This window comes from Xiphophorus couchianus, chromosome 18 (genome assembly GCF_001444195.1).
Source record: "Xiphophorus couchianus chromosome 18, X_couchianus-1.0, whole genome shotgun sequence".
Lineage (NCBI taxonomy): Eukaryota > Metazoa > Chordata > Actinopteri > Cyprinodontiformes > Poeciliidae > Xiphophorus > Xiphophorus couchianus.
Window position 1 is genome coordinate 24,510,073 of NC_040245.1, and position 24,394 is coordinate 24,534,466.

At 40.3% G+C, this 24,394-nt stretch overlaps 5 protein-coding genes across 5 annotated transcripts; all 5 read left to right on the forward strand.

Annotated features, from left to right (window-relative positions):
• Positions 1-878: 878 nt before the first annotated feature.
• LOC114161456 (extracellular calcium-sensing receptor-like) lies at positions 879-5,055 on the forward strand. Its single transcript, XM_028044739.1, has 6 exons — positions 879-1,174; positions 1,281-1,575; positions 1,695-2,489; positions 2,640-2,867; positions 2,993-3,116; positions 4,148-5,055. Exons 1-6 carry the CDS (start codon positions 879-881, stop codon positions 5,053-5,055), a joined length of 2,646 nt encoding a protein of 881 aa, XP_027900540.1.
• A 2,041-nt stretch (positions 5,056-7,096) lies between these two features.
• LOC114161478 (extracellular calcium-sensing receptor-like) lies at positions 7,097-10,268 on the forward strand. Its single transcript, XM_028044780.1, has 6 exons — positions 7,097-7,200; positions 7,388-7,682; positions 7,814-8,605; positions 8,734-8,961; positions 9,035-9,158; positions 9,361-10,268. Exons 1-6 carry the CDS (start codon positions 7,112-7,114, stop codon positions 10,266-10,268), a joined length of 2,436 nt encoding a protein of 811 aa, XP_027900581.1. The 5' UTR covers positions 7,097-7,111.
• A 912-nt stretch (positions 10,269-11,180) lies between these two features.
• LOC114161491 (extracellular calcium-sensing receptor-like) lies at positions 11,181-14,250 on the forward strand. The gene is made up of 6 exons (XM_028044790.1): positions 11,181-11,344; positions 11,458-11,740; positions 11,840-12,631; positions 12,728-12,955; positions 13,072-13,195; positions 13,343-14,250. The coding sequence occupies exons 1-6, from the start codon at positions 11,256-11,258 to the stop codon at positions 14,248-14,250; spliced, it is 2,424 nt and encodes an 807-aa protein (XP_027900591.1). The 5' UTR covers positions 11,181-11,255.
• A 1,512-nt stretch (positions 14,251-15,762) lies between these two features.
• LOC114161488 (extracellular calcium-sensing receptor-like) lies at positions 15,763-19,501 on the forward strand. The gene is made up of 6 exons (XM_028044788.1): positions 15,763-15,866; positions 16,022-16,304; positions 16,388-17,179; positions 17,316-17,543; positions 17,667-17,790; positions 18,591-19,501. Exons 1-6 carry the CDS (start codon positions 15,778-15,780, stop codon positions 19,499-19,501), a joined length of 2,427 nt encoding a protein of 808 aa, XP_027900589.1. The 5' UTR covers positions 15,763-15,777.
• A 1,426-nt stretch (positions 19,502-20,927) lies between these two features.
• Positions 20,928-24,021, forward strand: LOC114161508 (extracellular calcium-sensing receptor-like). The gene is made up of 6 exons (XM_028044816.1): positions 20,928-21,127; positions 21,273-21,561; positions 21,695-22,507; positions 22,577-22,819; positions 22,899-23,022; positions 23,097-24,021. Exons 1-6 carry the CDS (start codon positions 20,928-20,930, stop codon positions 24,014-24,016), a joined length of 2,589 nt encoding a protein of 862 aa, XP_027900617.1. The 3' UTR covers positions 24,017-24,021.
• Positions 24,022-24,394: the final 373 nt, after the last annotated feature.

The window sequence follows — 24,394 nt, forward strand, 5'->3', positions numbered from 1 at the left end:
GAGACAGAGCAGTTCCCGTACCAAGCTGTAATACAGTTGGTGAGGATGCTCTCAATGGTGCAGCGGTAGAAGTTCGTGAGGATCTCTGAGGACAGGTGGTTCTTCCTCAGGGTCCTCATGAAGAAGAGGCGCTGATGCGCCTTCTTAATGAGTTTGGAGCAGCTGGTCGTCCAAGTCAGGTCCTCGGAGATGTGGACTCCCAGGAACTTAAAGGTGTCCACACGCTCCACCACTGTCCCCTTAATGTGGATGTGGGTCAGCGTTCCTCCTGAAGTCCACGATAAGCTCCTTGGACTTCTCGGTGTTCAGCTGCAGGTTGTTTTTGTCGCACCACTCAGCCAGACGGTCTACCTCCTCCCTGTAAGCGGCCTCGTCATTATCTCTGATGAGGCCGATCACCGTGGTGTCTGCGAACTTGATGATGGCGTTAGAGCCATAGAACTTTTGGTCTGTACTGTATATATGGCAACAATTGTTGCCGGTGGCGTATTACATAGACAGTGCTATACTGGGTGTCAACGGTTTGGCTGTTTGTTCATTGTATCTTGTTTTTTGTTTTCCTCACAGCCTAAATCAGAGTATCAGATGAATCATCTTGATCTAAGGAACCTCAAAATAATGTCTTTTAGATCACTACCATTCCCATAGTTGAAAAAGATATCCTGCCCATTCAGAAACACACTGAACCTTTACCAAAAGTCATGACAGAATAGGAAATACACCCTTAAGCATACAATAACCTCTTAGTTGACCTCTACTTCATCATTTTCTTCATTTGGTCATGTTCCTGCTCACACCCTCACCATGAGGTCCTAAGAGATGCATTATTGTTTTCTTCAGCTATCATGTGCCGCTACAGAATAGCATAAATATTGGTGATGTCGCCATCTACCATTAATGTGTCTGTGATGTTGCCAAGTGATTTATCTCTGTCCCTGAGCAAAAAGTCTAGAATGAAGCAGCCAGAGCAGGGTTGGGTCTTTTTGTTTCCGTTGTTGTCGGCATATTTTTCTCATGCTGAACAGCAACTATGCACACACAGAGGAGACCCTGAGTTCCCACAACTAGTGAAGGATGGAGACATCATGCTGGGGGGAGTCTTCTCTTTCCATGTCAGCTGGAACGAAGTAGAGACGACTTATGAGGAAAAACCTCTGCGCCTACAGTGCACCAGGTAATCTATTTACATAAACGCCATTTCTAAATATTTAGACTTTTGTTTTTTTATTTTGATAAGGGGCTGATTATCATGTCAACTATGTAAAGCTTTGTCAATCAAGTTTGAATTTCAGAGAATTCCAGATGCTCCAGGCTATGCTTTTCACCATCGAGGAGATCAATAACAGCTCGGACCTGCTACCAGGGATTTATCTGGGCTGTAAGATTTATGACACTTGTGGCTCCATTGCTAGAAGTATTAAAGTGTCTCTGGAATTGGTCAATGGTAATGAAAATGTGTCTGCAACTTCCGAGGCATGCGCAAGACCTGCACAAGTGCAGGCTATAATGGGGGAAGCCTCGTCGTCTCCGAGCATGGCTATAGCTACTGTCATTGGACCGTTTTCTGTCCCACTGGTGGGTAAGACTGGTAACATCTACACCATTTTGATAGCACTGTAAAATGCCATATAACAGGGACAGAAAATGTGAGAATATATGTATTGATCTAAGACTGTGTAATTATTTTATTTTAGATAAGTCAATTTGCCACATGTGCTTGTCTCAGTGATAAATCCAAGTACCCCTCATTTCTCAGAACGATACCGAGCGACTACTATCAGAGTAGAGCTCTGGCCCAGTTGGTGAAGCACTTTGGTTGGACTTGGATTGGGGCTATTAGAACCAACGACGACTACGGCAACAACGGCATGGCCACGTTCACGGAAACTGCCGAGCAGCTGGGCGTCTGTCTGGAATATTCTCTAACTTTTTTCCGAACAGATCCGTGGGACAAGATACAAAAGATAATCGAAACAATCAGGTCTTCCACCTCGAAGGTGATCGTCGCTTTCATTTCCCAAGCGGACATGGATGTTCTCCTGCAAGAGCTTTCCAGGTCCAACTTGACTGGCTACCAGTGGGTTGGCAGCGAGGCCTGGATCTTTGATTTTCAGAGTGCCTCGAGAGATAATAAGCGCATTTTAGACGGAGCCATAGGCCTTTCCATCCCCAAAGCGCATGTCAGTGGACTCAAAGAGTTCATACTTGATGTGAAACCGCTGTATTTAACAAGCAATGACTTGTTTGTAGAGTTCTGGGAGGAGTTATTTAGCTGCAAAGTCAAACAGTCAGAACCAGGAGGAACCCAGAGGCTCTGCACTGGCCATGAGAATCTGACTGGAGTGGAAAACAGCTTCACTGATATGTCACTAATGCCCATATTTAGCAATATGTATAAAGGAGTGTATGCAGTGGCTCATGCGCTGCATGATATTCTAGGTTGTAATAAAACATGCAACAACAAGGTGCCACTACTAGACCCATTAACGGTGAGCCTGATATCAACTTTAACACACTTAACATAAATAATTGTTGTTAAAGAGAATCTTTTTTAACGCAAATCATGACATTTCACTAATGTTTTCATTTGAGTTAACGTGAGTACATTGTTCACTACATGTTAGCTCTCTATTCTTTAGATTTTACAGCATATAAAAGGAATTCGCTTCAAAACAAAGGAAGGAGAAGAGGTTTATTTCAATGAGAATGGAGACCCGGCAGCAAAATATGATATTATAAACTGGCAGCCAAGAGAAGACGGCCCTGTGACCTTTGAGACAGTCGGTCTTTATGATGCATCTTTACCTGCAGATGAGCAGATGAATGTGCAGCAGAAGTCTGTAGTTTGGGGTCAAAATTCAGAGCAGGTAATCCTACTGCAGATACTATGGGAAATAATTTCACAGCCTGTCTTAGGGAAAAGATCCAGACATTTACTTCCTTTTTTTTTTCTTTTTTTTTTACTTCTTTCCAATTGTTTGTTTCCATGCAGGTCCCAGTTTCAGTTTGCAGTGAGACGTGTCCCCCAGGAACACGCAAGGTTCTCCAGAAAGGAAAACCTGTGTGCTGCTACGACTGTATAAAATGTGCAGAGGGAGAAATAAGCAACAGCACAGGTTAGATAATATTTAATACAAGAAGAAGTAACAGATAATATTCTAAATAGCACAAAAATACTGAGATATTTCAGTTTTTTGTTGGGAAATATAAAATGAAGTTTTATGCAGCTCTGGAAAATATTAAGAGACCTCTTAAAAATGATCAGGCTCTCTGATTTTACTTTTTACAGTATGTTTGAGTAAAGTGAACATTGTTCTTTTATTCTATCAACTACTGACAACATGTCTCCGAAATTCCAAGCAAAAAGTTTGCATTTATTTGCAGAAAATGAGAAATGGTCAAAACAAGATGCAGTGCTTTCAGACCTCAAATAATGCAAAGAGAATAAATTCATATTCATTAATAAACAGCAATACTAATGTTTTAACTCAGGAAGAGTTCAGAAATCAATATTTGGTGGAATAACCAGGAGGTTTACAATGGGGTTCAGTGCAGTGGTCTCGTAATGTTTTCCAGGGCCATATAAAGCTCTGTGATGAAGTGATGATGAAGGACTGTCAGAAAGCAAGTACACCTCACTGCAGCAAACGGAAAGGGGCGGGACAGACAACAGTCAGTCTGATACCTTATTTAGAAATGGGACCATTGCACTCCGGAAGTGAAGGGGGCGCTATTTCCTATATTATCCGTGGTCTCCTGTTTTTATTTTCTTTTGGAATCTGTGATATACTGTAGCTTCAGTTTTAGGAAGGATTTTCACTAGAAGAATAGGAGCTTCTTAAAGAGACAGAGGCAACTTCAAGGTGCCAAATTGCAAAGTAATTTTTTTAAAGTTATGTTTAATATATTCAGCATTTTGATGACAACTGAAAGCAACTCATCTACTTATTTGTGCTATAAAAGTGCACTATGTGCCTGGAAAATAGATAATACCACCCATCAGTCCCTTTAATAATGCCATCCATTGTCACAATCTCATAGAAGGTAAATCCTTTCTGCATCATCTGTGTGAATAATTTGAAAACAAATGGTTGAAAATAAATTAAGAGTCTAAATGTCCAACATCTCTTTTAACATTACCTTTCAGATTCTGTCTCTTGCATCAGATGCCCTATTGACTTCTGGCCAAACGAAAAAAGAGATGCCTGTATACAGAAGGAGGCAGAGTTTTTGTCACATCGAGAAATTATGGGAGCCTTGCTCACTGCAGCATCCTTATTTGGAACGTGGATGACTGCAGTTATTGCTCTTATTTTTGTCAAACACAGGAAAACTCCTCTTGTCAGGGCAAACAACTCTGAGCTGAGCTTCCTGCTGCTCTTCTCCTTAACCCTGTGTTTCCTCTGCTCTCTGACCTTTATGGGAGAACCCTCTGAGTGGTCCTGCATGCTGCGGCACACAGCGTTCGGCATCACCTTCGTCCTCTGCATCTCCTGTGTTCTTGGGAAAACGATGGTGGTCTTAATGGCGTTCAATGCGACACGCCCTGGTAGAAATGTGATGAAATGGTTCGGAGCTACACAGCAGAGACTTGGAGTTCTGGGCTTCACACTTATGCAAGTGATCATCTGTATCGTCTGGTTAGCAACGTCTCCTCCATTTCCGTCCAAGAATTTTAAGGAATTTAAAGACAAAATCATCTTGGAGTGTGCTCTGGGGTCAGCTGTGGGTTTCTGGGCTGTGCTTGGGTACATAGGCCTTCTCGCCACATTATGTTTTATTTGTGCTTTCCTGGCTCGTAAACTGCCTGATAATTTTAACGAAGCCAAATTTATCACCTTCAGCATGTTGATATTCTGCGCTGTCTGGATCACTTTCATCCCAGCGTACGTCAGCTCGCCTGGGAAGTTCAGTGTGGCTGTAGAAATCTTTGCTATTCTTGCCTCCACATTTGGATTACTAATTTGTATTTTCATCCCAAAATGTTATATCATGTTGATAAAACCTGAAAAAAATACAAAGAAGAATATGATGGGACCGGGGCCATCAAAATAAGACAGGAACATAATGTATGATGAAACGTTTTTAGTATGAAATTTGTCTGTATATTTTGTAAGACTTTTTCTTTATCTTGTATCATTATACATCTCTAAGTAAGCAAGTTATATTTTTATCAGCCATCACTACAAACCTGGTTCCGTATTCTCAAAGAATCCTAAGAGTAAAAGTTGCTTCTAGCAAAATTTTCCTTTTAGGAAAATTCTTTTGGGAATTCTAAAATTTGTCTTATAATTTTACCTTGTTAAGTTAAGTTATTCACAAAGCACCTTACGGCTAAGAAAGTTGAGAAGATGACAAAATATTAGGAGAAATGAGGAGGAATTTTAATGAGCCTAAGAGAGGAATACAGGCCCTGATTATTGATTCAATGATTCAAAACTAAGTTTTGTTTTGACTTTGGGGAAATAATTAGTCATTATTATTTATATCCATGTTGTCATACTAACCCCAATGTATCCATATGTGTTTTTATTGCTCATAAATTAGAGGATAGCTTATCTACATGTTTCAGAACATTTTGCGGTTCATTAAAAGTTTCACAGCTTTTAAAAACAATAATCTTTGTCAGTTATTTTGGCTATTTAACATTTTCACTGGAGCTGCATTGTTGAATTTTGTTAAAGGTATTTGGAAAGAAATGCTCGTATAGATGCACAATATCTATTTTCTGGTTTCGTCGTAATTGTTGACACACTGCTCTTCAGGGACGAATGGCACTGCACTTCGCCTCTAAATCACCATGGCAACAGTGAAAGGTTGAAGTTGAGAACTGAAAGAAGGATTAACGGGAAAAGTAAACTTAGACATTCATCTCATGAATCTGAGGGGAAAACAAATGTTTGTCAGCAAGACAATTATCCCAAATGCACAGCCCTGATAACTGTCTACTAGTTTCAGAGAAAGAAAATGAAACCACTGACTTGACTCCATCTGAAAAGCCAAGGAAAGAACTGAAGATCATTGTGCATAGATCAGCTCCCAAAGACTTAAAATCAATTTGAATGAAGGACCGTATCACCTCAGTTGGTCAATGTTTGCCGTATATTATAGCTGTTGTTTTAAAAAAAAAGAGGCTTTTGTACTAAGTATTAAATACATTTGCGAGTTTGTTTACTACTTATGAAGTGAACCATTCAAAATTATTAGACATAGCTATTTTTAAAACTAATTTGTTTTGTATGTGTGGATTAGTTGAGTTGCTGCCAATATCTGCTTTGAAGCATAGCCTCATTAAAATTGTATCTATAGAGAAAATTATGACCAATATTTATTTCACTCACTGATCGTCTTTAAAATGAGCAGCAAGACCTGATTGTCAGCAATGGACAACTGACCCGTTTAACCACCTGTTGACGGCAAAAACTAAACATATTACTGCTCTGATACGTGAAGCTGGAAGAAAGGAAAAAATGTTTTTACTCTTCTAGAATAAAACCCACAAATACATTTTCTTTGTCATCTAGAGGTGTATAAAAACCAAGTCTGGGCCAAAATTGCAACTCTTAGCCAGTTTAATAACGTTGTTTATCTGTAGGAGAGCATCAGGGTTGTTTTTAGAGTATTTCAAAATTCAAGGTATTGATTTATTTGTATTTTTTTTTGCTTTTTGTTTGTTTTGTTGAGTTTTCCTGATTCTGTGTTTCTGTCGGGAGTTTAGTCTAAGGCTGGGTTCATGCTTCTGTTTACTAACTTTTGAAATGATTTTGCAACATTATCATTTTTACCGTCTATTTTTATTTAAGTTCATTGCTTTCAGACCTCTTCAATTGGCCTCCACTTTGCAGGTCCACAGAGATGAAAAGTCACTTTTCCAATGCAGAGCAGGCTGCTCACAAAAGCATAAATACAAGTCTGGCGCATGTTATTGCACATGTGACGCCATCTGTCAGGGTAGCTGCTGCTCAGCATGATGTCTGCTAAGAGAAGGTTACGGCAGGGCTGGTTACTGTTACAGTTCTTGTTGATAGCATGTTTTTCTCAGGCTGAAGAGCTTGTATGCAGTCAGAATGGGGATTTGGAAAACCCTCAGCTGGTGAAGGATGGAGACGTTATGTTGGGGGGGCTTTTTTCCTTCCACAACAACTGGAAAGAAAGAGAGGAGACTTACACTGATAAACCTCTTCCTCTGCAATGTACCAGGTAATTCTATCCAATAAGTAGTTTCATTAAAAAATGTTGAAATAAATCAGGAGTGTTCAACACATCAGGTGCTAAGAAACTAAACAACATTATGGTTTTGTTACCTGTTTCTCATTTTTTCCGTCATGCTGATTTTCCAGAAGAAACTGAACATGTTGCAAATTATTAATCACTGTCTTGAATAAAGCTTGAATTTCAGAGAGTTCCAGTTAGCCCAAGCCATGCTTTTTGCCATCGAGGAGATAAACAACAGCTCAGATCTGCTGCCGGGGATTTCTCTGGGCTACAAAATCTATGACACGTGTGGCTTCAACGCCAGAAGTGTAAAGGTTGCATTGGCCTTGCTTAACGAATATGAAAATGTGTCTGCTCCTTCCAAGGAATGTGGAAGACCTGCACAAGTGCAGGCCATAATGGGAGAAGCCTCTTCCTCTCCGAGCACGGCGATAGCCACTGTCATTGGACCATTTTTTATACCAATGGTGGGTAAAACTGGCAACCCCTGCATCTTTGTAAACGAGTTGGTCATTTTTAATATATAATTGTTGTATGTATATACTGTAAAAATATGTTTTAATCAGCATAATGTGATTTATGTGTTTTTTTGTTGTAGATCAGCCACTTTGCCACATGTGCTTGTCTCAGTGACAAATCCAAATATCCCTCATTTCTCCGAACAATACCCAGCGACTACTATCAGAGCAGAGCTCTGGCCCAGTTAGTGAGGCACTTCGGATGGACTTGGGTCGGAGCCGTCAGAACGAACGATGATTACGGCAACAGCGGCATGGCGACGTTCACAGAAGCTGCGCAGCATCTGGGCATTTGCCTTGAGTATTCCGTGTCTTTCTTCAGGACGGAGCCAGCAGGCAAAATCCAAAAAATAATTAACATTATCAAGGCTTCGACTTCAAAGGTGATAGTCGCTTTCCTCTCCCAAGCTGACATGGATGTGATTATACACGAGTTCTCCAGCCACAACCTAACTGGCTACCAGTGGGTGGGAACTGAGGCCTGGATATTTGATTTCCAGACCGCAGCAGGAGACAGGAACCACATCCTAGACGGAGCCGTTGGTCTCTCCATCCCCAAAGCGCACGTCAGTGGCCTTCAAGAGTTCATACTGAATGTGGAGCCATTGTTTTCATCAAACAACGACTTGTTCACAGAGTTCTGGGAGACATTATTCGGCTGCACGTTTAAGCGGTCATACTCAGTGGAGATTAAGACACAATGCACAGGACAGGAGGATCTGACAGGAGTTGAAAACACCTTCACCGACATGTCGCTCATGCCCATATTTAACAACATGTATAAAGGGGTGTATGCTGTTGCCCATGCTCTGCACAATATCCTCAGCTGTAACCAAACATGTGACAGCAACGCGCAGCTACATCCGCTCACGGTGAGCTCGGCATTTACTGTGATCAAAGTTACGATGAAGGGCTACGAGGAAAGGAGTAAACTGTTAAAACAAAGTCGTCAACACAGCAAAGAGTGACTATCGAGTATTGATTTTACACATTTCTTTAGATTTTACAGCAAATAAAAGAGATTTATTTCAAAACCAAGGAAGGGGATGAAGTGTACTTTAATGCAAACGGAGATCCAGCCGCAAAATATGAAATTATAAACTGGCAAAGAAGAGACAATGGCCCTGTGGAATTTGCAGTAGTGGGTCTGTATGATGCGTCGTTGGCAGGGGACAGACAGATGGATGTGCAAATTGAGTCAATAATCTGGGCTCAAAATTCACTGATGGTAAGCTATTATCAAAAATGGCAACATATTTATTTTATTTTATTTTTTTAACGCGTGGCGTTTTTTTGTGCAGATGCCTGTCTCAGTTTGCAGTGAGAAGTGTCCACCTGGAACACGAAAAGTCCTCCAGAAAGGAAAACCTATTTGTTGTTATGACTGTTTACACTGTGCAGAAGGAGAAATAAGCAACAGCACAGGCAAGTTAGAGCTAAAGGAAGAACTTGTAACCGAGAAAAATGCTAATTGAAATAAAAATGTTCAATTTGCAAAAACTAGTTTTTCAAATTGTGCACTCATTTATGTGCCGTTACTTGTGGAGAAACCTACAAATGACAAGTGCAACAAAAACAAGCCTGCAAGTTTAAGTCTTTTAACTCTTCATGTTTGTTGATTTCATAGATTCTGTCACCTGTGTGAGATGCCCTCTTGACTCCTGGCCAAATGAAAATAGAGATGCTTGTATAAAAAAGGAGACAGAGTTTCTTTCATATAAAGAAATTATGGGAGCCTTGCTCACTGCGGCTTCTTTGTTTGGAACGTGCATGACTGTCGTCGTCGCAGTCATTTTTGTCACATACAGGAACACGCCTCTTGTCAGGGCAAACAACTCTGAGCTGAGCTTCCTGCTGCTCTTCTCCTTAAAGCTGTGTTTCCTCTGCTCTCTGACGTTCATTGGCCAGCCCTCTGACTGGTCCTGCATGCTGCGGCACACAGCGTTCGGCATCACCTTCGTCCTCTGCATCTCCTGTGTTCTCGGAAAAACCATAGTGGTTTTAATGGCGTTTAAAGCCACACTTCCAGGAAGAAACGTGATGAAATGGTTTGGGCCTACGCAGCAGAGAGTCAGTGTTCTTGGGTTTACTCTTATACAAGTGATAATCTGCATCCTCTGGTTAAGCATCTCTCCTCCATTTCCATCCAAAAACTTTGAAGGATTCAAAGATAAAATCATCTTGGAGTGTGCTCTGGGTTCAGCTGTGGGTTTCTGGGCTGTGCTTGGGTATATAGGATTTCTTGCCGTCTTGTGTTTTATTTGTGCTTTCCTGGCTCGTAAATTGCCTGACAATTTCAACGAAGCCAAATTCATCACCTTCAGCATGTTGATATTCTGCGCTGTCTGGATCACTTTCATCCCAGCGTACGTCAGCTCTCCTGGGAAGTTCAGTGTGGCTGTAGAAATCTTTGCTATTCTGGCCTCCAGTTTTGGATTATTATTTTGTATCTTTATTCCAAAATGTTACGTCATGCTGATAAAACCAGAAAAAAATACAAAAAAGAACATGATGGGGAAGGGTGCCCTGAAATAACTGTATGATTTAAAGTGTTTCTATGCCTCACTTCATGTGCTTCAATCTCAATAGGACAACCTATATAAATAAAGCTGCAAAATAATTTAAAAAAAATAATCCCAGCTAAATGTTCACAGCTACTTTATTTGTTTGCTTTTTTGTCCATGTGTACGCGCTGCTCACACCCTCATCCCTGCTCTCTGCTTCGCTACAGCTTCTGTGGCATAGCAGAGGCTAGTTAGCATGGCCACCCATGATAGATACCAGTGGATAAACAGTTTTCCTCAAACAGTAAGTTTTTTCTCTTCCATTTGCATCTTGAGCATTGGATGCAGCAGGCTGATTGACGGCGCTAAGACCTTCTCCCTGACTGTGATTGGTTGTTTCTGGCCAGGAACGGTGAATTTCTGTACATGGCAATATAATATCTTAGAGAGGAGGTGGAGGAGCTTGATATTTTTTTTCACAGATTACTCATACTAAATCATCACAAAGTGGTGACAGTTCTCAACTTTGCTTTCAAGCAGTCCAAACGCCATTGATTTTACCACGGCAACCAAACAGAGATCATCTTTTCCTAACTATTAGAAACTGCACAGAGTTTGAAAAAAATAAATATTAAACATTTTTAAAATTGCAGAAGTTTGAGGTAAATATTGTGCTAAAAAAGTTTGAAAATCAAACTTCTGTCCTGCAAAAAAATTAAACCATTCTGTACTTTCAGTCATATTTACTAGGGCCTTCCCTTTTCCTCACCCCGCCCAGTAGGTTAAAGCAGCATTGTTTATTCATTACATCTCAAGTGAATACATAAAGTATAAATATTCGTGCAGGTTTTTAAACGCAGTTCTTTCACTCAGCACAATGTCTGCAGGGAGGTGGCTGGAGCGGCGACTGAAGCTTTTTTATTTGTTGTTGGTGTCGTCTTTCTCTCTGGCTGAGGAGCAAGCCTGCACGCACAGAGGCGATCTCGAGGATGCCCAGCTGATAAAGAAAGGAGACATAATGTTGGGAGGAGTCTTCTCCTTCCACAGCAGCTGGAGGAACAGCCAAGATAACTATGAACAAAAACCTCAGCAGCTGCAATGCACCAGGTGAATTACAGTGCTATGCTGGTATAAAAGTGACTCAGTTATCTTGCATGTTGTTGAAATAAAGATCAAATTGGTTATGATTCCATATGTTTGTCTTCAAGTTTAAATTTCAGAGACTTCCAGTTTGCTCAAGCCATGCTTTTTGCCATTGAAGAAATTAACAACAGTTCAGATCTACTGCCGGGATTAACTCTGGGTTATAAAATGTACGATGCCTGTGGTTTCATTGCCAGAAGTGTAAAGGTTTCCCTGGCCTTGCTCAACGGTAATGAAATTCAGGCTTTACCTGCAGAGCCATGTACAAGACCTGCACAGGTGCAGGTGATAATGGGAGAAACGTCTTCCTCTCCTAGTGCAGCCATTGCCACTGCTGTTGGACCCTTTCACATCCCAATGGTGGGTGAAAATGTCCATGTATTTAGTTTGCTGACCTTTTTTTTTGTTTGCAAAATAATTTGTAAAAAAAAAAAAAGCTGTATTTTTCTTCTTCATCAGATCAGCCATTTTTCCACGTGTGCTTGCCTCAGTGATAAAACCAAGTACCCATCATTTCTCAGAACAATACCCAGTGACTATTACCAGAGCAGAGCCCTGGCCCATTTGGTCAAACACTTTGGATGGACTTGGATCGGAGCTGTTAGATCCAATGATGACTATGGAAACAACGGCATGGCGACGTTCACTGAAACTGCAGAGGAGCTGGGCATTTGTCTTGAATATTCTGTATCATTCTTTAGAACTGACCCATCTGATAAAATACATAAGATTATTGAGGTTATTAAGTCATCCAACTCAAAGGTCGTCATTGCCTTCCTCTCCCACATGGACCTAGATGTGTTGTTAAATGAGTTTTCTTTGAACAATTTGACTGGCTACCAGTGGGTGGGAACCGAAGGCTGGATGTTTGATTCTCAGATTGCCGCAATGGATAAAAATCGCATTCTGGATGGAGCTATAGGCCTTTCCATCCCCAAAGCGCACGTCAGTGGACTCAGAGAGTTCATGTTTAACGTTAAGCCGCTGAATTCATCAAATAGTGAGTTATTTACACGGCTTTGGGAGGCGTTGTTCAGCTGTAAGTTCAAGCAATCAAACTCTGGGGAGATTCAGAAGGAGTGCACCGGAGAGGAAGATCTAACTGGAGTAGAAAACAGCTTCACTGATATGTCACTCATGCCAATATTTTACAATGTCTACAAAGGGGTTTATGCAGTGGCTCATGCTCTGCATGAAATACTCAACTGCAATAAAACATGTGACATCAATGTACAGCTAGGTCCATTGACAGTAAGTTTAATGTTAGCACCGAGAAACAGAAAATGTTTTAATCAAAGCTCGGCCCTTTGCCATATTTGTTATTAATTCGGATTCATTTTATGTTAGATTTTACAGCACATACAAAGGATTCGCTTTAAAACAAAGGAAGGAGACGAGGTTTACTTTAATGAGAACGGAGATCCGCCAGCAAAATATGAGATTATAAACTGGCAGCGGGGTGAAAATGGCATCTTGAACTTTGCGGCTGTTGGTCTTTACGATGCATCATTGCCAGCCGATAAACAGCTAAATGTGAAAATTGGGTCAATAGTTTGGGCTAAAAACTCACTCCAGGTAAGTTGCCACATGATTAAAAACTAACTTGTTATTGATTTTCTGGTATGATTTCAAATAGTTGAGAAAGCCACCACAATCTGTTATTTTTGTTATTGGACTGTATTTTTATGCAGTTGCCAGTTTCAGTTTGCAGTGAGAAGTGTCCCCCAGGAACACAAAAAGTCCTCCAGAAAGGACGACCTGTTTGCTGTTTTGACTGTATAAGATGTGCAGAAGGAGAAATAAGCAACAGCACAGGTTAGTCAGCATGTGTCCATTTGTACGTGAGTATCGTTGTTTTATTCATGTATAGGTCATTGATCACATATATCCACATGTATTCTATATCCAGTCATAAGATCAAGACCAGTTCAGCTCAACATCTGTTTTGCCATGATTTCACAGATTCTGTCACCTGTGTGAGATGCCCTCTTGAATCTTGGTCAAATGAAGATCGAACTGCCTGCATAAAGAAGAAGGCTGAGTTTCTTTCATATAAAGAAATTATGGGATCATTGCTCACTGCGGCTTCTTTGTTTGGAACATGCATGACTGTCGTCGTCGCAGTCATTTTTGTCACATACAGGAACACGCCTCTTGTCAGGGCAAACAACTCTGAGCTGAGCTTCCTGCTCCTTTTCTCCTTAAAGCTGTGTTTCCTCTGCTCTCTGACGTTCATTGGCCAGCCCTCTGACTGGTCCTGCATGCTGCGGCACACGGCGTTCGGCATCGCCTTCGTCCTCTGCATCTCCTGTGTTCTTGGAAAAACCATAGTGGTGTTAATGGCGTTTAAAGCCACACTTCCAGGAAGAAACGTGATGAAATGGTTTGGGCCTACGCAGCAGAGAGTCAGTGTTCTTGGGTTTACTCTTATACAAGTGATAATCTGCATCCTCTGGTTAAGCATCTCTCCACCTTTTCCATCCAAGAATTTTAAAGAATTTAAAGACAAAATCATCTTGGAGTGTGCTCTGGGTTCAGCTGTGGGCTTCTGGGCTGTGCTTGGGTATATTGGACTTCTCGCTATGTTGTGTTTTATTTGTGCTTTTTTGGCTCGTAAATTGCCCGATAATTTCAACGAAGCCAAATTCATCACCTTCAGCATGCTGATATTCTGCGCTGTCTGGATCACTTTCATCCCAGCGTACGTCAGCTCTCCTGGGAAGTTCAGTGTGGCTGTAGAAATCTTTGCTATCCTGGCCTCCAGTTTTGGATTATTATTTTGTATCTTTATTCCAAAATGCTACATCATGGTGATGAAACCAGAGAAAAACACCAAAAAGAACATGATAGGAAAGGGTGCCCCAAAATAATTTTTTAAACCAATCATTTTGGTTATTTGTTTTAGGGTACGTTTGTTGAGTTTATAAGACACTCAATGAAATTAACAATCACTCCCATCATGTGAGAGCCAGCTCTTCCACTTTTTGTTCCTTTATCTGCTCAGCTCTCACTCTCAGTGGCTCCGACCTGCTCGCAGCAGAGCTTTGTTTTGATCTCAAAAACAGGACAAATACTAACTCAGACGAGGAACCAAATAATAGTTGGGGCAATGGATTTTTTTTTTTATCCCAACCTGCACTGAGGACATAGCTTGGCTACAGAGTTTGGTTCTGTCTCTACTGTGGTTCTGTTCAGTAGGTTTGCTAGGAGTGCTTTGGTTAATAATTTTTTTGTTAAATATAAACTAAAGATTTGATTAAAATATTGCACAAAAACAAGAATGCCTGCTTTTGTAACAGAGCTAATTAATAAATTCCGGCAAGTATAAGATTTATCATAAAAACTATGAATGCAAAGGGATTTATTGACATGAAAAGCATTCATATTTTACAAATTAAGCTAAAACTTCTTTGGGAGCTGTACCAAAGGAGCTCCCAAAGAAGAGCTTCCTCTTTTTTCTTGGAGTCAGCTTTCTTCAGCTGGCTCTCTGAAAATAGCCGAACTTCCCATCAGGAATACATAATACATATAATAAAGTTAAAGGATGCACCGTTTTCAAGCTGCTGTACAAATAAAAACCTGAAAAGTGTTGAATGTATTTGCTTTTTCGTCTTTCACTTGGAATGTTTCTAAATAAAATCGAGTCCAGTCGAGTCAATTGCATGTAGAAGTCACTTCAGTAGTAAATTGTGAAGACTTCAGATGTACGTTTACGTTCACTGGAGAAGAAACCTCTACTGGGACAAAGTTGTAAATAGGCTAAAAGCAGATTATGAGACAATAGTCCAATCTTCTAACATGTCACAAAGTGCTACTTGATTTTATTGTACTATTTATGTTTGCTGTTATATTTTCCCAGCTTAACTCTTCTATATGTTGTGCACGGCTCTGTCACTTTGCCAACTTACTCATTCCACCTAAACATCACACTTCCTGTCTAAGACTACGGTAAAGGAAAGGCTGGGAAAGTCATTCCTATTCAATAAACACATTTAAAAAGAAGGTAATTATTATTAGACTTACGCTATGTTGTAAATAAAATATTTGCATGCTATGTAGACGCCATTAAAAATGTGCAAATATTGCCATAGAAATCCTACAGCGAAAGAAGCTGTACATATTTGGGTATTCCCTTCTCCTCACTCCAACCTGTGGGTTAGACAAACCATTAGCGTTTTGTCATTGAAGCTCATGCAAATTCACAGAGTATAAATATTCAGGTGAGGGTTTCCAGCTCGTTTCTTTGTGTCAGGATGGCGTCCGCACAGACATGGCCACGGCAAAGGTGGACCATTTTTTATTGGCTGATAGTGGTGTCCTCTTCTCATGCAAAGGAACCAGCTTGCACACAAATAGGGGATCTGGAGAACGCCCAGCTCATTCGGAACGGGGACATAATGTTGGGAGGAATCTTCTCTTTCCACAGCAGCTGGAAAAACAGCCAAGATAACTATGAAAAAAACCCTCTGAGACTGCAATGCACCAGGTGAATTACAAAGTGAATTTGGTAAAGATCATTCATTCTTTTGACTGATTTTGTTTGTGTATATACTGTATATATATACAGTATATAATGTCAACTTAAAGACTAAATTGGTTCTTTTTTCATTATTCAAAATTCTGTTTAAGTTTAAATTTCAGAGACTTTCAGTTTGCTCAAGCCATGCTTTTTGCCATTGAGGAAATTAACAACAGTTCAGATCTACTGCCGGGATTAACTCTGGGCTATAAAATGTACGATACCTGTGGCTCCATTGCCAGAAGTGTAAGAGTTGCCTTGGCCTTACTCAATGGGAATGAAATTGAGGCTTTACCTGCAGAGGCATGTACAACACCTGCACAGGTACAGGTGATAATGGGAGAAACGTCTTCCTCCCCTACAGCAGCCATAGCGACTGCGATAGGACCCTTTCATATCCCAATGGTGGGTGAAAAAGATAAAAATTTAAGTAAAAAAAAAAGTCTTTGTTTAGCACTTATTTTAAAATGTCTGTCTTTTTTTAATAGATCAGCCACTTTGCCACGTGTGCTTGTCTCAGCGATAAAATCAAGTACCCATCATTTCTCAGAACAATACCCAGCGACTACTACCAGAGCAGAGCTCTGGCCCAACTGGTCAAGTATTTTGGATGGACTTGGCTCGGTGCCGTCAGAACCAACGACGACTACGGAAATAATGGCATGGCGACATTCATAGCAACCGCACAGCAGCTGGGTGTATGTGTGGAGTACTCCATATCATTCTTTAGAACAGATCCATTGGAGAAAATACAAAACATAATTGAGATTATTAAGACATCTACCTCAAAGGTCATTGTTACTTTTCTTTCCAACATGGATTGGGACGTGCTGTTGCAGGAATTTTCTAGAAACAATTTGACTGGCTACCAGTGGGTGGGAACTGAAGGCTGGATTTCTGATTCTCAAATTGCAGCAATGGATAAAAGTCATATTCTGGATGGAGCTATAGGGCTCTCCATCCCTAAAACGCATGTGAGCGGAATCACAAAGTTCATGTTTAATGTTAAGCCTCTGAATTCATCAAACAGTGTCTTATTTAGAGAGTTCTGGGAGGCGTTGTTCAGCTGTAAGTTCAATCAGTCAAACTCTGGGGAGATTCAGAAAAAATGCACCGGAGAGGAAGATCTAACTGGAGTAGAAAACAGCTTCACCGATATGTCACTCATGCCAATATTTTACAATGTCTACAAAGGGGTTTATGCAGTGGCTCATGCTCTGCATGAAATACTCAACTGCAATAAAACATGTGACAAGAATGTCCAGCTAGATCCATACACAGTAAGTGTACCTTGTGTTTTGACTAATCGTAGTAGAACATGATACCAAAAAAAGTTCTAAATTCTAAAGAAAATGTCCTAATTACAGATTGGCTTAAGCTTCGCTTCATCTTAATAGTAGTTTTTGTTCTTTTTAGATTTTACAGCAGTTACAAAAAATCCACTTCAAAACAAAGGAAGGAGACTTTGTCTACTTCAATGAGAACGGAGATCCACCAGCAAAATATGAAATAATAAACTGGCAGCCGAGAGAAAACGACACAGTTGAATTTGTCAGTGTTGGAATATATGATGCATCTTTACCTGAAGATAGACAATTGAGTGTGACAAACATGTCTTTAATCTGGGCAAAAAACTCACTACAGGTAACCAACTAACAGTGCAAAAACTACATTCACTCCAGCATCTTTCATTTGTCACCTTGTTGCATCAGAAGTAAAGTTTGAACTCATATATTTAGACGTATATTTGTGGTTTTGCTTTTGCAGGTCCCTGTGTCAGTTTGCAGTGAGAAGTGTCCTCATGGTACACATAAGGTCCTCCAGAAGGGGAAACCTGTTTGCTGTTACGACTGTGTGCGATGTGCAGAAGGAGAAATAAGTAACAGCACAGGTTCAGTATCAGTCAAGCAAGTTGGGATTTGTATCCCACAAATTAAATTACCCTGACTTGCATATCGCCAGCTCACCTTAACATGGCTGCAATGTGACTCCACAAATATAGATCATTCATTAATTGTGTAAAAAAAAAAAAAAATCATTTGAATCTGTTATTCTTTGACTGTTCTCTAGTTTCCTCAATACTGATTTAAGTTATTTAAGATTTTGGTTTTAGAGACCCAGTCAGATAATTAACCAAAATCACTGCTATTCATGTGCAGGAAAACAAGACACTTCATATTATCTGAATAATCAATGATGTTCAGAAAACTGCGGTCTCTCCAGTCAGAAACAGACATTTTGTACTAATTGGTGTTGCAGGTCAGCATTGTTACATTACTCCAAAACATGTTCACTGGATACTAGAAATCTGCTACAATATTCTGACAACATGGTGCTTAAAATGCGCATAGATACATCATTTACAGCTGTCTCGGCATGTAGAGCCGCAGGCTTCAGTAATCTCTTTATTAAACTTCAGCACTTCGCAGGAGCGAAAGGCAAATGTTAGCATGTTTACTCTGTTTTCACATGACTTGGAGACTGTTGAACCTGTAAAATAAGCTGGGGACATGACATGGACAGTTCAAGAACTGCTGGAGTCTCTCTTTTCAGAATTAATGTCATTTTAATAGCATTCCAATTTGTTAGATTAACAGTTTATAAAATCAGGTAGCACATGTGTTGAGTTTTGTCTCCCCAATATGACATATCTCCAGTAAATGATACGCTTTACTATTATTTTTTTTGCAGACTCTATCTCCTGTTTGAAATGCTTCCCAGAGTTCTGGTCAAATGAGGGACGAGATGCCTGCATAAAGAAAGAGGAGCTGTTCATTTCATATGAGGAAATTATGGGGGCGTTACTAACAACAGCTTCCTTACTTGGAACATGCATGACTGCTCTTGTTGCGGCCATTTTTTTCAGACATCGCAAAACTCCTCTTGTGAGAGCAAACAATTCAGAGCTGAGCTTCCTGCTGCTCTTCTCCTTGACTCTGTGTTTCCTCTGCTCTCTGACGTTCATCGGCCAGCCCACCGACTGGTCCTGCATGCTGCGACACACAGCGTTTGGCATCACCTTCGTCCTCTGCATCTCCTGCGTCCTGGGAAAAACCATAGTGGTGTTAATGGCATTCAAAGCTTCGCTTCCAGGGAGAAATATCACAAAATGGTTTGGGCCTACGCAGCAGAGAGTCAGTGTTCTGGGTTTTACTCTGATACAGGTTATCATTTGTATCATCTGGTTAACAATGGCTCCTCCACTTCCAATCAAGAACTTTAAGAAATTCAAAGACAAAATTGTTTTGGAGTGTGATTTAGGCTCCACCATTGGTTTCTGGTCTGTGCTTGGATATATAGGTCTCCTCGCCATGATGTGTTTTCTTTTTGCTTTTCTGGCTCGAAAGTTACCGGATAATTTCAATGAAGCTAAACTGATCACCTTCAGCATGTTGATATTCTGCGCTGTCTGGATCACTTTTATCCCAGCGTACGTCAGCTCTCCTGGAAAGTTCAGTGTTGCTGTAGAAATCTTTGCTATTCTTGCCTCCAGTTTTGGATTGCTGATTTGTATTTTCATACCAAAATGCTACATCATTTTACTAAAACCAGAGAAAAATACAAAGAAAAATATGATGGGGAAAGGGTCAAGAAAAACATAAAAAAATGGGTTGTTTTTTTCACATATCCAAACCCACAGCAAAAAAATAAATAAATAACTTCCAGTAAAAAAGAAAAGCCAAACGCAGTAAGGTAGCGATCTTCTAATAGCAAAATAAATGTAAAACCTCATCCAGTTTGAACTAAAGCAGATCACTTTATTAGGCCCAGAACTGAAAAATAAAGTTAGATTTTTTCCTTAACTTCTTGCAAAATAAATAACTATGTCAGACTAAAGAAGTTGTTAAAAATAATAAAGCGGTTGTAAAATATTAAATTTAGCAATACCTTCCTATTGTGACTCTGAAGTGGGTCTGCTTAGGAACCGATTTGCATATATATTTGCCTGGTGATGTATTTTTGTCATAAACTCCAAACATGAACAGCCAACACCTTGTGAGTAAAAAATGAAAAATATTTAATCACAGATACTGAATGAATACACAAAAATCTTGTCAAGTGCTGTTTTGTGACATTAAGGCTTGCAGGAAGTCCATTGGTCGCTCTCTGCTGCTGTCCCTGTTGGAACAGCAGGTTGGTTTTCAGTCACCTGCATGTCAGTATTGCCAGCCACATTTGCATTAGTTTGGTGTGGACTGCTTCAGATAGCTTAATCTATTCATTTTCTTTCATGACACTTAAGAAAAAACACACGTGCTTTTCCTATTCTAGATGAGATCAACAATCTAGAATAGGGTTGACTGACATAAACTTCATCCATTTTAAACACCCAGTAATGTAGAGTACAAACACATACATATGGCACATGTAGACAACTCTTTTTTCCTCAGTCCCACTCCCATATACTGTTGTTGTTTTCAATATGTCATTGTTTTAATAGTATTTGTATAACAATTCATTCCTATCCCTGACAATTTTACCAACCTGTTTCTTTTGCCTGGAAGTAATATTAAATCCTGACCCAAATTTGAAAGAGAAGCTAAAGATTAGTGTGAGGGTCAACCTCAAAGACATGACGCTCATCAACAATGACGAATCGTCAACATACCAGTGGAAATGTGCAAAAAGTTCTGAATATAGAAAGGGTTTGACTGCTTTGATTATTAAAAAGGTTACAAATACGTTTTAGCATGCCCTTTTTCAAATGGATATTCGTAGATAGAAATAGTTTCTTAAAGAATACCCCCTGTAGATTGTATCATCTTTTAAAAGACAATAACAACACACTTTTAGGTTGAAAGTGGTATGAATAATTTTGAGCTGAACTGTAAGAGAGAAATTCATTAAGTGTTTTATTTTGTACATAGTTGGCTCTACATGGGATTAAAATAAAATATATACAAATTTTGCTTGTCTTACTGGTCTGTTGCCGCCTCTGGAGATTGAGTTGAATTTTGACAAACACACCCCTGTAACATATAAAGCCCTGACAAGACGAGCAGATCTGACATCTAACAGAGATGAACCATGCTGCTGTTCAGGTTGCTCCTAATCTCTGTACTAGCAAAACCAGGAAGGACTGGATGTCGACTGCTAGGAGGAACACAACAGCCTGAATTAGCACAGGATGGGGATCTCATCATTGGAGGCATTTTTTCATTTCGCACAGGCCAGAATTATTTTACCGACACTTTTCAGTCAATTCCAGGCTTCCGAAAATGCAACGAGTATGGCTAGGCTTGTATTTCAGTTCACATCAATTTAATAATTACCTTATTATTGTCTTTTTAAATTATTCATGACATCATGTGTGTTTTATTTTACATGTACATTGTTGTGACTTAGATTTAAAATTGTGTTGTATGTTTCCAGTTTCAACTTCAGAGAATTTAAATTTGCCCAGACAATGATCTTTGCTATAAATGAGATCAACAGAAACCCTGAAATGCTTTCCGGTGTGAGGCTTGGCTATACGATCTACAACAACTGTGGGACGATGGACATACTGAGGGCTGCGTTGGCGCTGGTGAGTGGGCTCCAAGTGGACATCAGTGATGTCGGCTGCCCGGACACAGAGGCGGTGCGGGCTATCCTAGGTCATTCAGGATCAAGTCCAACCATCGCTTTTTCACAGATTGTTGGAAGATTTCAGATACCTGTGGTAAGTTACAAATGAGAGGTCGACAAACTACCAGTGAAGTGTCGAGGCATTCTCTTAGTATTCATATTGGTGAATTAGTTTCTATAATAATCCCTTGAATGCTAATGTAAGGTGTTTTGTTGTCCTGTAATAGATCAGCCATTTTGCAACTTGTGCCTGCCTGAGCAATAGGAAAGAGCATCCAACTTTTTTCAGAACGATTCCCAGCGACTACTACCAAAGCAGAGCTCTGGCAAAGCTGGTCAGGCATTTTGGGTGGACGTGGGTTGGGGCCATAGCTGTGGATAATGAATATGGCTTGGATGGAATTGCGGCATTCATCCAAGCTGCAGAAGAATATGGAATCTGTGTAGAGTACTCTGAAGCGTTTTCATCTTCTGACCCACCCCACGTCGTGCAGAGAATAACAGAGACCATTAAACAGTCCACTTCAAAGGTCATCATGGCTTTTATGTCTCATAGGGAAATTAAAATACTCGCTTCAGAGTTGCACAAGCAGAACATCACAGGACTGCAGTGGATTGGCAGTGATGCGTGGATCACAGATTCATCCCTCGCAGATGGCGAAGGACACACCGTCCTGCTGGGGTCATTTGGGTTCACTGTGCCCAAAGCTAAAATCCCTGGTCTGGAAGAGCACTTGAGGCAGCTCCACCCTTCACAGTTCCCCAACAGCCAGTTTGTCAAAGATTTCTGGGAAGAAGTGTTTGATTGTTCTCTAAATGACACCGTGAACTCACAAAGATGGCCCTGTAGTGGCACCGAGAGCTTGCAGACTGTTGAATCCCCGTTCACCGATGTGTCTGAGCTCAGATTTACCAATAATGTCTACAAGTCCGTTTATGCAGTAGCTCATGCACTTGACCTCATAATTAAATGTGGCGGTAACGAAGCCCCAACGTCCAGTAGGGGGTGTTTTGACTCCAAACACACACAGCCATGGCAGGTGAGAAGCTCAGAGTTTATTGTTAAATAGGGATGTCTATGATTTGATCTGAATTTATGTCTTTTGCAGATTTTGCAAAGTCTCCACAGAGTAAATTTCACCACTGTGAATGGGCAAAGAGTTTATTTTGACAGAAATGGAGACTCACCAGCAAGATATGAACTTGTAAATTTACAAATTACAAAAAGAGGGATCATGGAAGGAGAAACTGTTGGCATTTATGATGCCACTTTCCCCGATGACCGACAGTTCATCATGAACAACATCTCCGTGGTCTGGGCAAATGGCTTGTTAGAGATAATGAGTCTTTTTGTTGTTTCAATCAATTTCATAGGGCATGATCGCTTTTTTGTGAAATGCAATATAATGTTGCAATTATCTTTGTGTCAAGGCACCTGTGTCAGAGTGCAGTAAGAAATGTCTCCCTGGAACTTATAAGGTCCTCCAGAAAGGAAAGCCAATCTGCTGCCACGACTGCATACCTTGTCCAGCAGGCGAAATTACAAATTTAACCGGTAATCTTACAGTGTACAGATTCAGTCTTTTGATTCAAGCATTTACTAGATGTTTTCCCCCCTTTGTTTTACAGAATCATTGCAGTGTTTTAAATGCCCTCCGGAGCACTGGTCAAATAACCAAAGAGATTCCTGCATCTCAAAACCAGTTGAGTTTCTGTCGTACAATGAAATCCTCGGGATGGTGTTGGCATTGTGTTCGCTCCTTGGAATCCTTTTGACTACGATCGCTGCGCTGATCTTCTTCACCCACAAAGAGACTCCGATAGTACGAGCCAACAACTCAGAGCTGAGCTTCCTGCTGCTCGCCTCCTTGACTCTCTGCTTCCTGTGTTCTCTCACCTTCATCGGCCGCCCCACCGAGTGGTCCTGCATGCTGCGGCACACGGCGTTCGGCATGACCTTTGTCCTCTGCATTTCCTGTGTTCTCGGGAAAACTATGGTGGTTTTAATAGCCTTCAGGGCTACACGTCCAGGCAGCAACATAATGAAATGGTTTGGACCAGCGCAGCAGAGACTCAGCGTGTTAGCCTTCACGCTCCTACAGGTTTTGATATGCCTACTTTGGTTAAGTATAAGTCCTCCGTTCCCTGTCATGAATTTTGTGCTGTTTGAGGAGAGAATCGTTTTACAGTGCGATCTCGGTTCAGCCATCGGGTTCTATGCTGTTTTAGGGTACATAGGGTTTTTGGCCGTTTTATGTTTTGTGCTTGCGTTTTTGGCTCGAAAGCTGCCTGATAACTTTAATGAAGCTAAGTTTATTACCTTTAGCATGTTGATATTCACCTCAGTCTGGATTACATTTATCCCTGCATACGTCAGCTCTCCTGGTAAGCTAAGCGACGCGGTGGAAATATTTGCTATTCTTGCCTCTGCTTATGGAGTCCTGTTTTGCATTTTTCTGCCAAAATGCTGGATAATATTGTTCAGACCCGAACAGAATGCCAAGAAACATATTATGGGAAAGACTGTCAATACGGATATCCAATATTAACAGGTTATTACTGACAAACTGTTTAAGAAAAAGGTTTTTTAATGTTGTGTTGTCATGGTAATAAAACTGTAACATAAAGTTGTGATTTTATTGGAATCTGTTGTGGAAATGCTTTTTTTTTTAAATACTAGTTATAAAAAAGTTGAAATAATTATATCAAATAGTCATGAACCAAATAGCACAACAGCAGCAAACTGGAAGACATTGTAGATTTACACAAAGATAAAAAATATATCAAACAATAAGAACTATGTAAAAACAGAATTAAGAATAATTTACTCTAGTAAGGGCAAAATTACAACATAAAACTCGGTGAAGTCATTAAAAAAATAATGTACTCTGGTCCAAAGAAATGGAAAACTGAGTAGGATAAAGTAA

What these genes read in the sequence shown, in the direction of transcription:
- LOC114161456 (XM_028044739.1), top strand. Translation starts at nt 879, where the DNA reads ATGTCGCCATCTACCATTAATGTGTCTGTGATGTTGCCAAGTGATTTA. An exon ending in GACCGTTTTCTGTCCCACTG is followed by an intron (nt 1,576 to 1,694) that starts GTGGGTAAGACT and finishes ATTTTATTTTAG; the next exon opens with ATAAGTCAATTTGCCACATG. An exon ending in CACTACTAGACCCATTAACG is followed by an intron (nt 2,490 to 2,639) that starts GTGAGCCTGATA and finishes TCTATTCTTTAG; the next exon opens with ATTTTACAGCATATAAAAGG.
- LOC114161478 (XM_028044780.1), top strand. Translation starts at nt 7,112, where the DNA reads ATGTTGGGGGGGCTTTTTTCCTTCCACAACAACTGGAAAGAAAGAGAG. An exon ending in CGCAGCTACATCCGCTCACG is followed by an intron (nt 8,606 to 8,733) that starts GTGAGCTCGGCA and finishes ACATTTCTTTAG; the next exon opens with ATTTTACAGCAAATAAAAGA. An exon ending in GGGCTCAAAATTCACTGATG is followed by an intron (nt 8,962 to 9,034) that starts GTAAGCTATTAT and finishes TTTTTTGTGCAG; the next exon opens with ATGCCTGTCTCAGTTTGCAG.
- LOC114161491 (XM_028044790.1), top strand. Translation starts at nt 11,256, where the DNA reads ATGTTGGGAGGAGTCTTCTCCTTCCACAGCAGCTGGAGGAACAGCCAA. An exon ending in GACCCTTTCACATCCCAATG is followed by an intron (nt 11,741 to 11,839) that starts GTGGGTGAAAAT and finishes CTTCTTCATCAG; the next exon opens with ATCAGCCATTTTTCCACGTG. An exon ending in TACAGCTAGGTCCATTGACA is followed by an intron (nt 12,632 to 12,727) that starts GTAAGTTTAATG and finishes ATTTTATGTTAG; the next exon opens with ATTTTACAGCACATACAAAG.
- LOC114161488 (XM_028044788.1), top strand. Translation starts at nt 15,778, where the DNA reads ATGTTGGGAGGAATCTTCTCTTTCCACAGCAGCTGGAAAAACAGCCAA. An exon ending in CTGAGACTGCAATGCACCAG is followed by an intron (nt 15,867 to 16,021) that starts GTGAATTACAAA and finishes TTTAAATTTCAG; the next exon opens with AGACTTTCAGTTTGCTCAAG. An exon ending in TCCAGCTAGATCCATACACA is followed by an intron (nt 17,180 to 17,315) that starts GTAAGTGTACCT and finishes TGTTCTTTTTAG; the next exon opens with ATTTTACAGCAGTTACAAAA.
- LOC114161508 (XM_028044816.1), top strand. Translation starts at nt 20,928, where the DNA reads ATGCTGCTGTTCAGGTTGCTCCTAATCTCTGTACTAGCAAAACCAGGA. An exon ending in AACACACACAGCCATGGCAG is followed by an intron (nt 22,508 to 22,576) that starts GTGAGAAGCTCA and finishes TGTCTTTTGCAG; the next exon opens with ATTTTGCAAAGTCTCCACAG. An exon ending in CGAAATTACAAATTTAACCG is followed by an intron (nt 23,023 to 23,096) that starts GTAATCTTACAG and finishes TTTGTTTTACAG; the next exon opens with AATCATTGCAGTGTTTTAAA.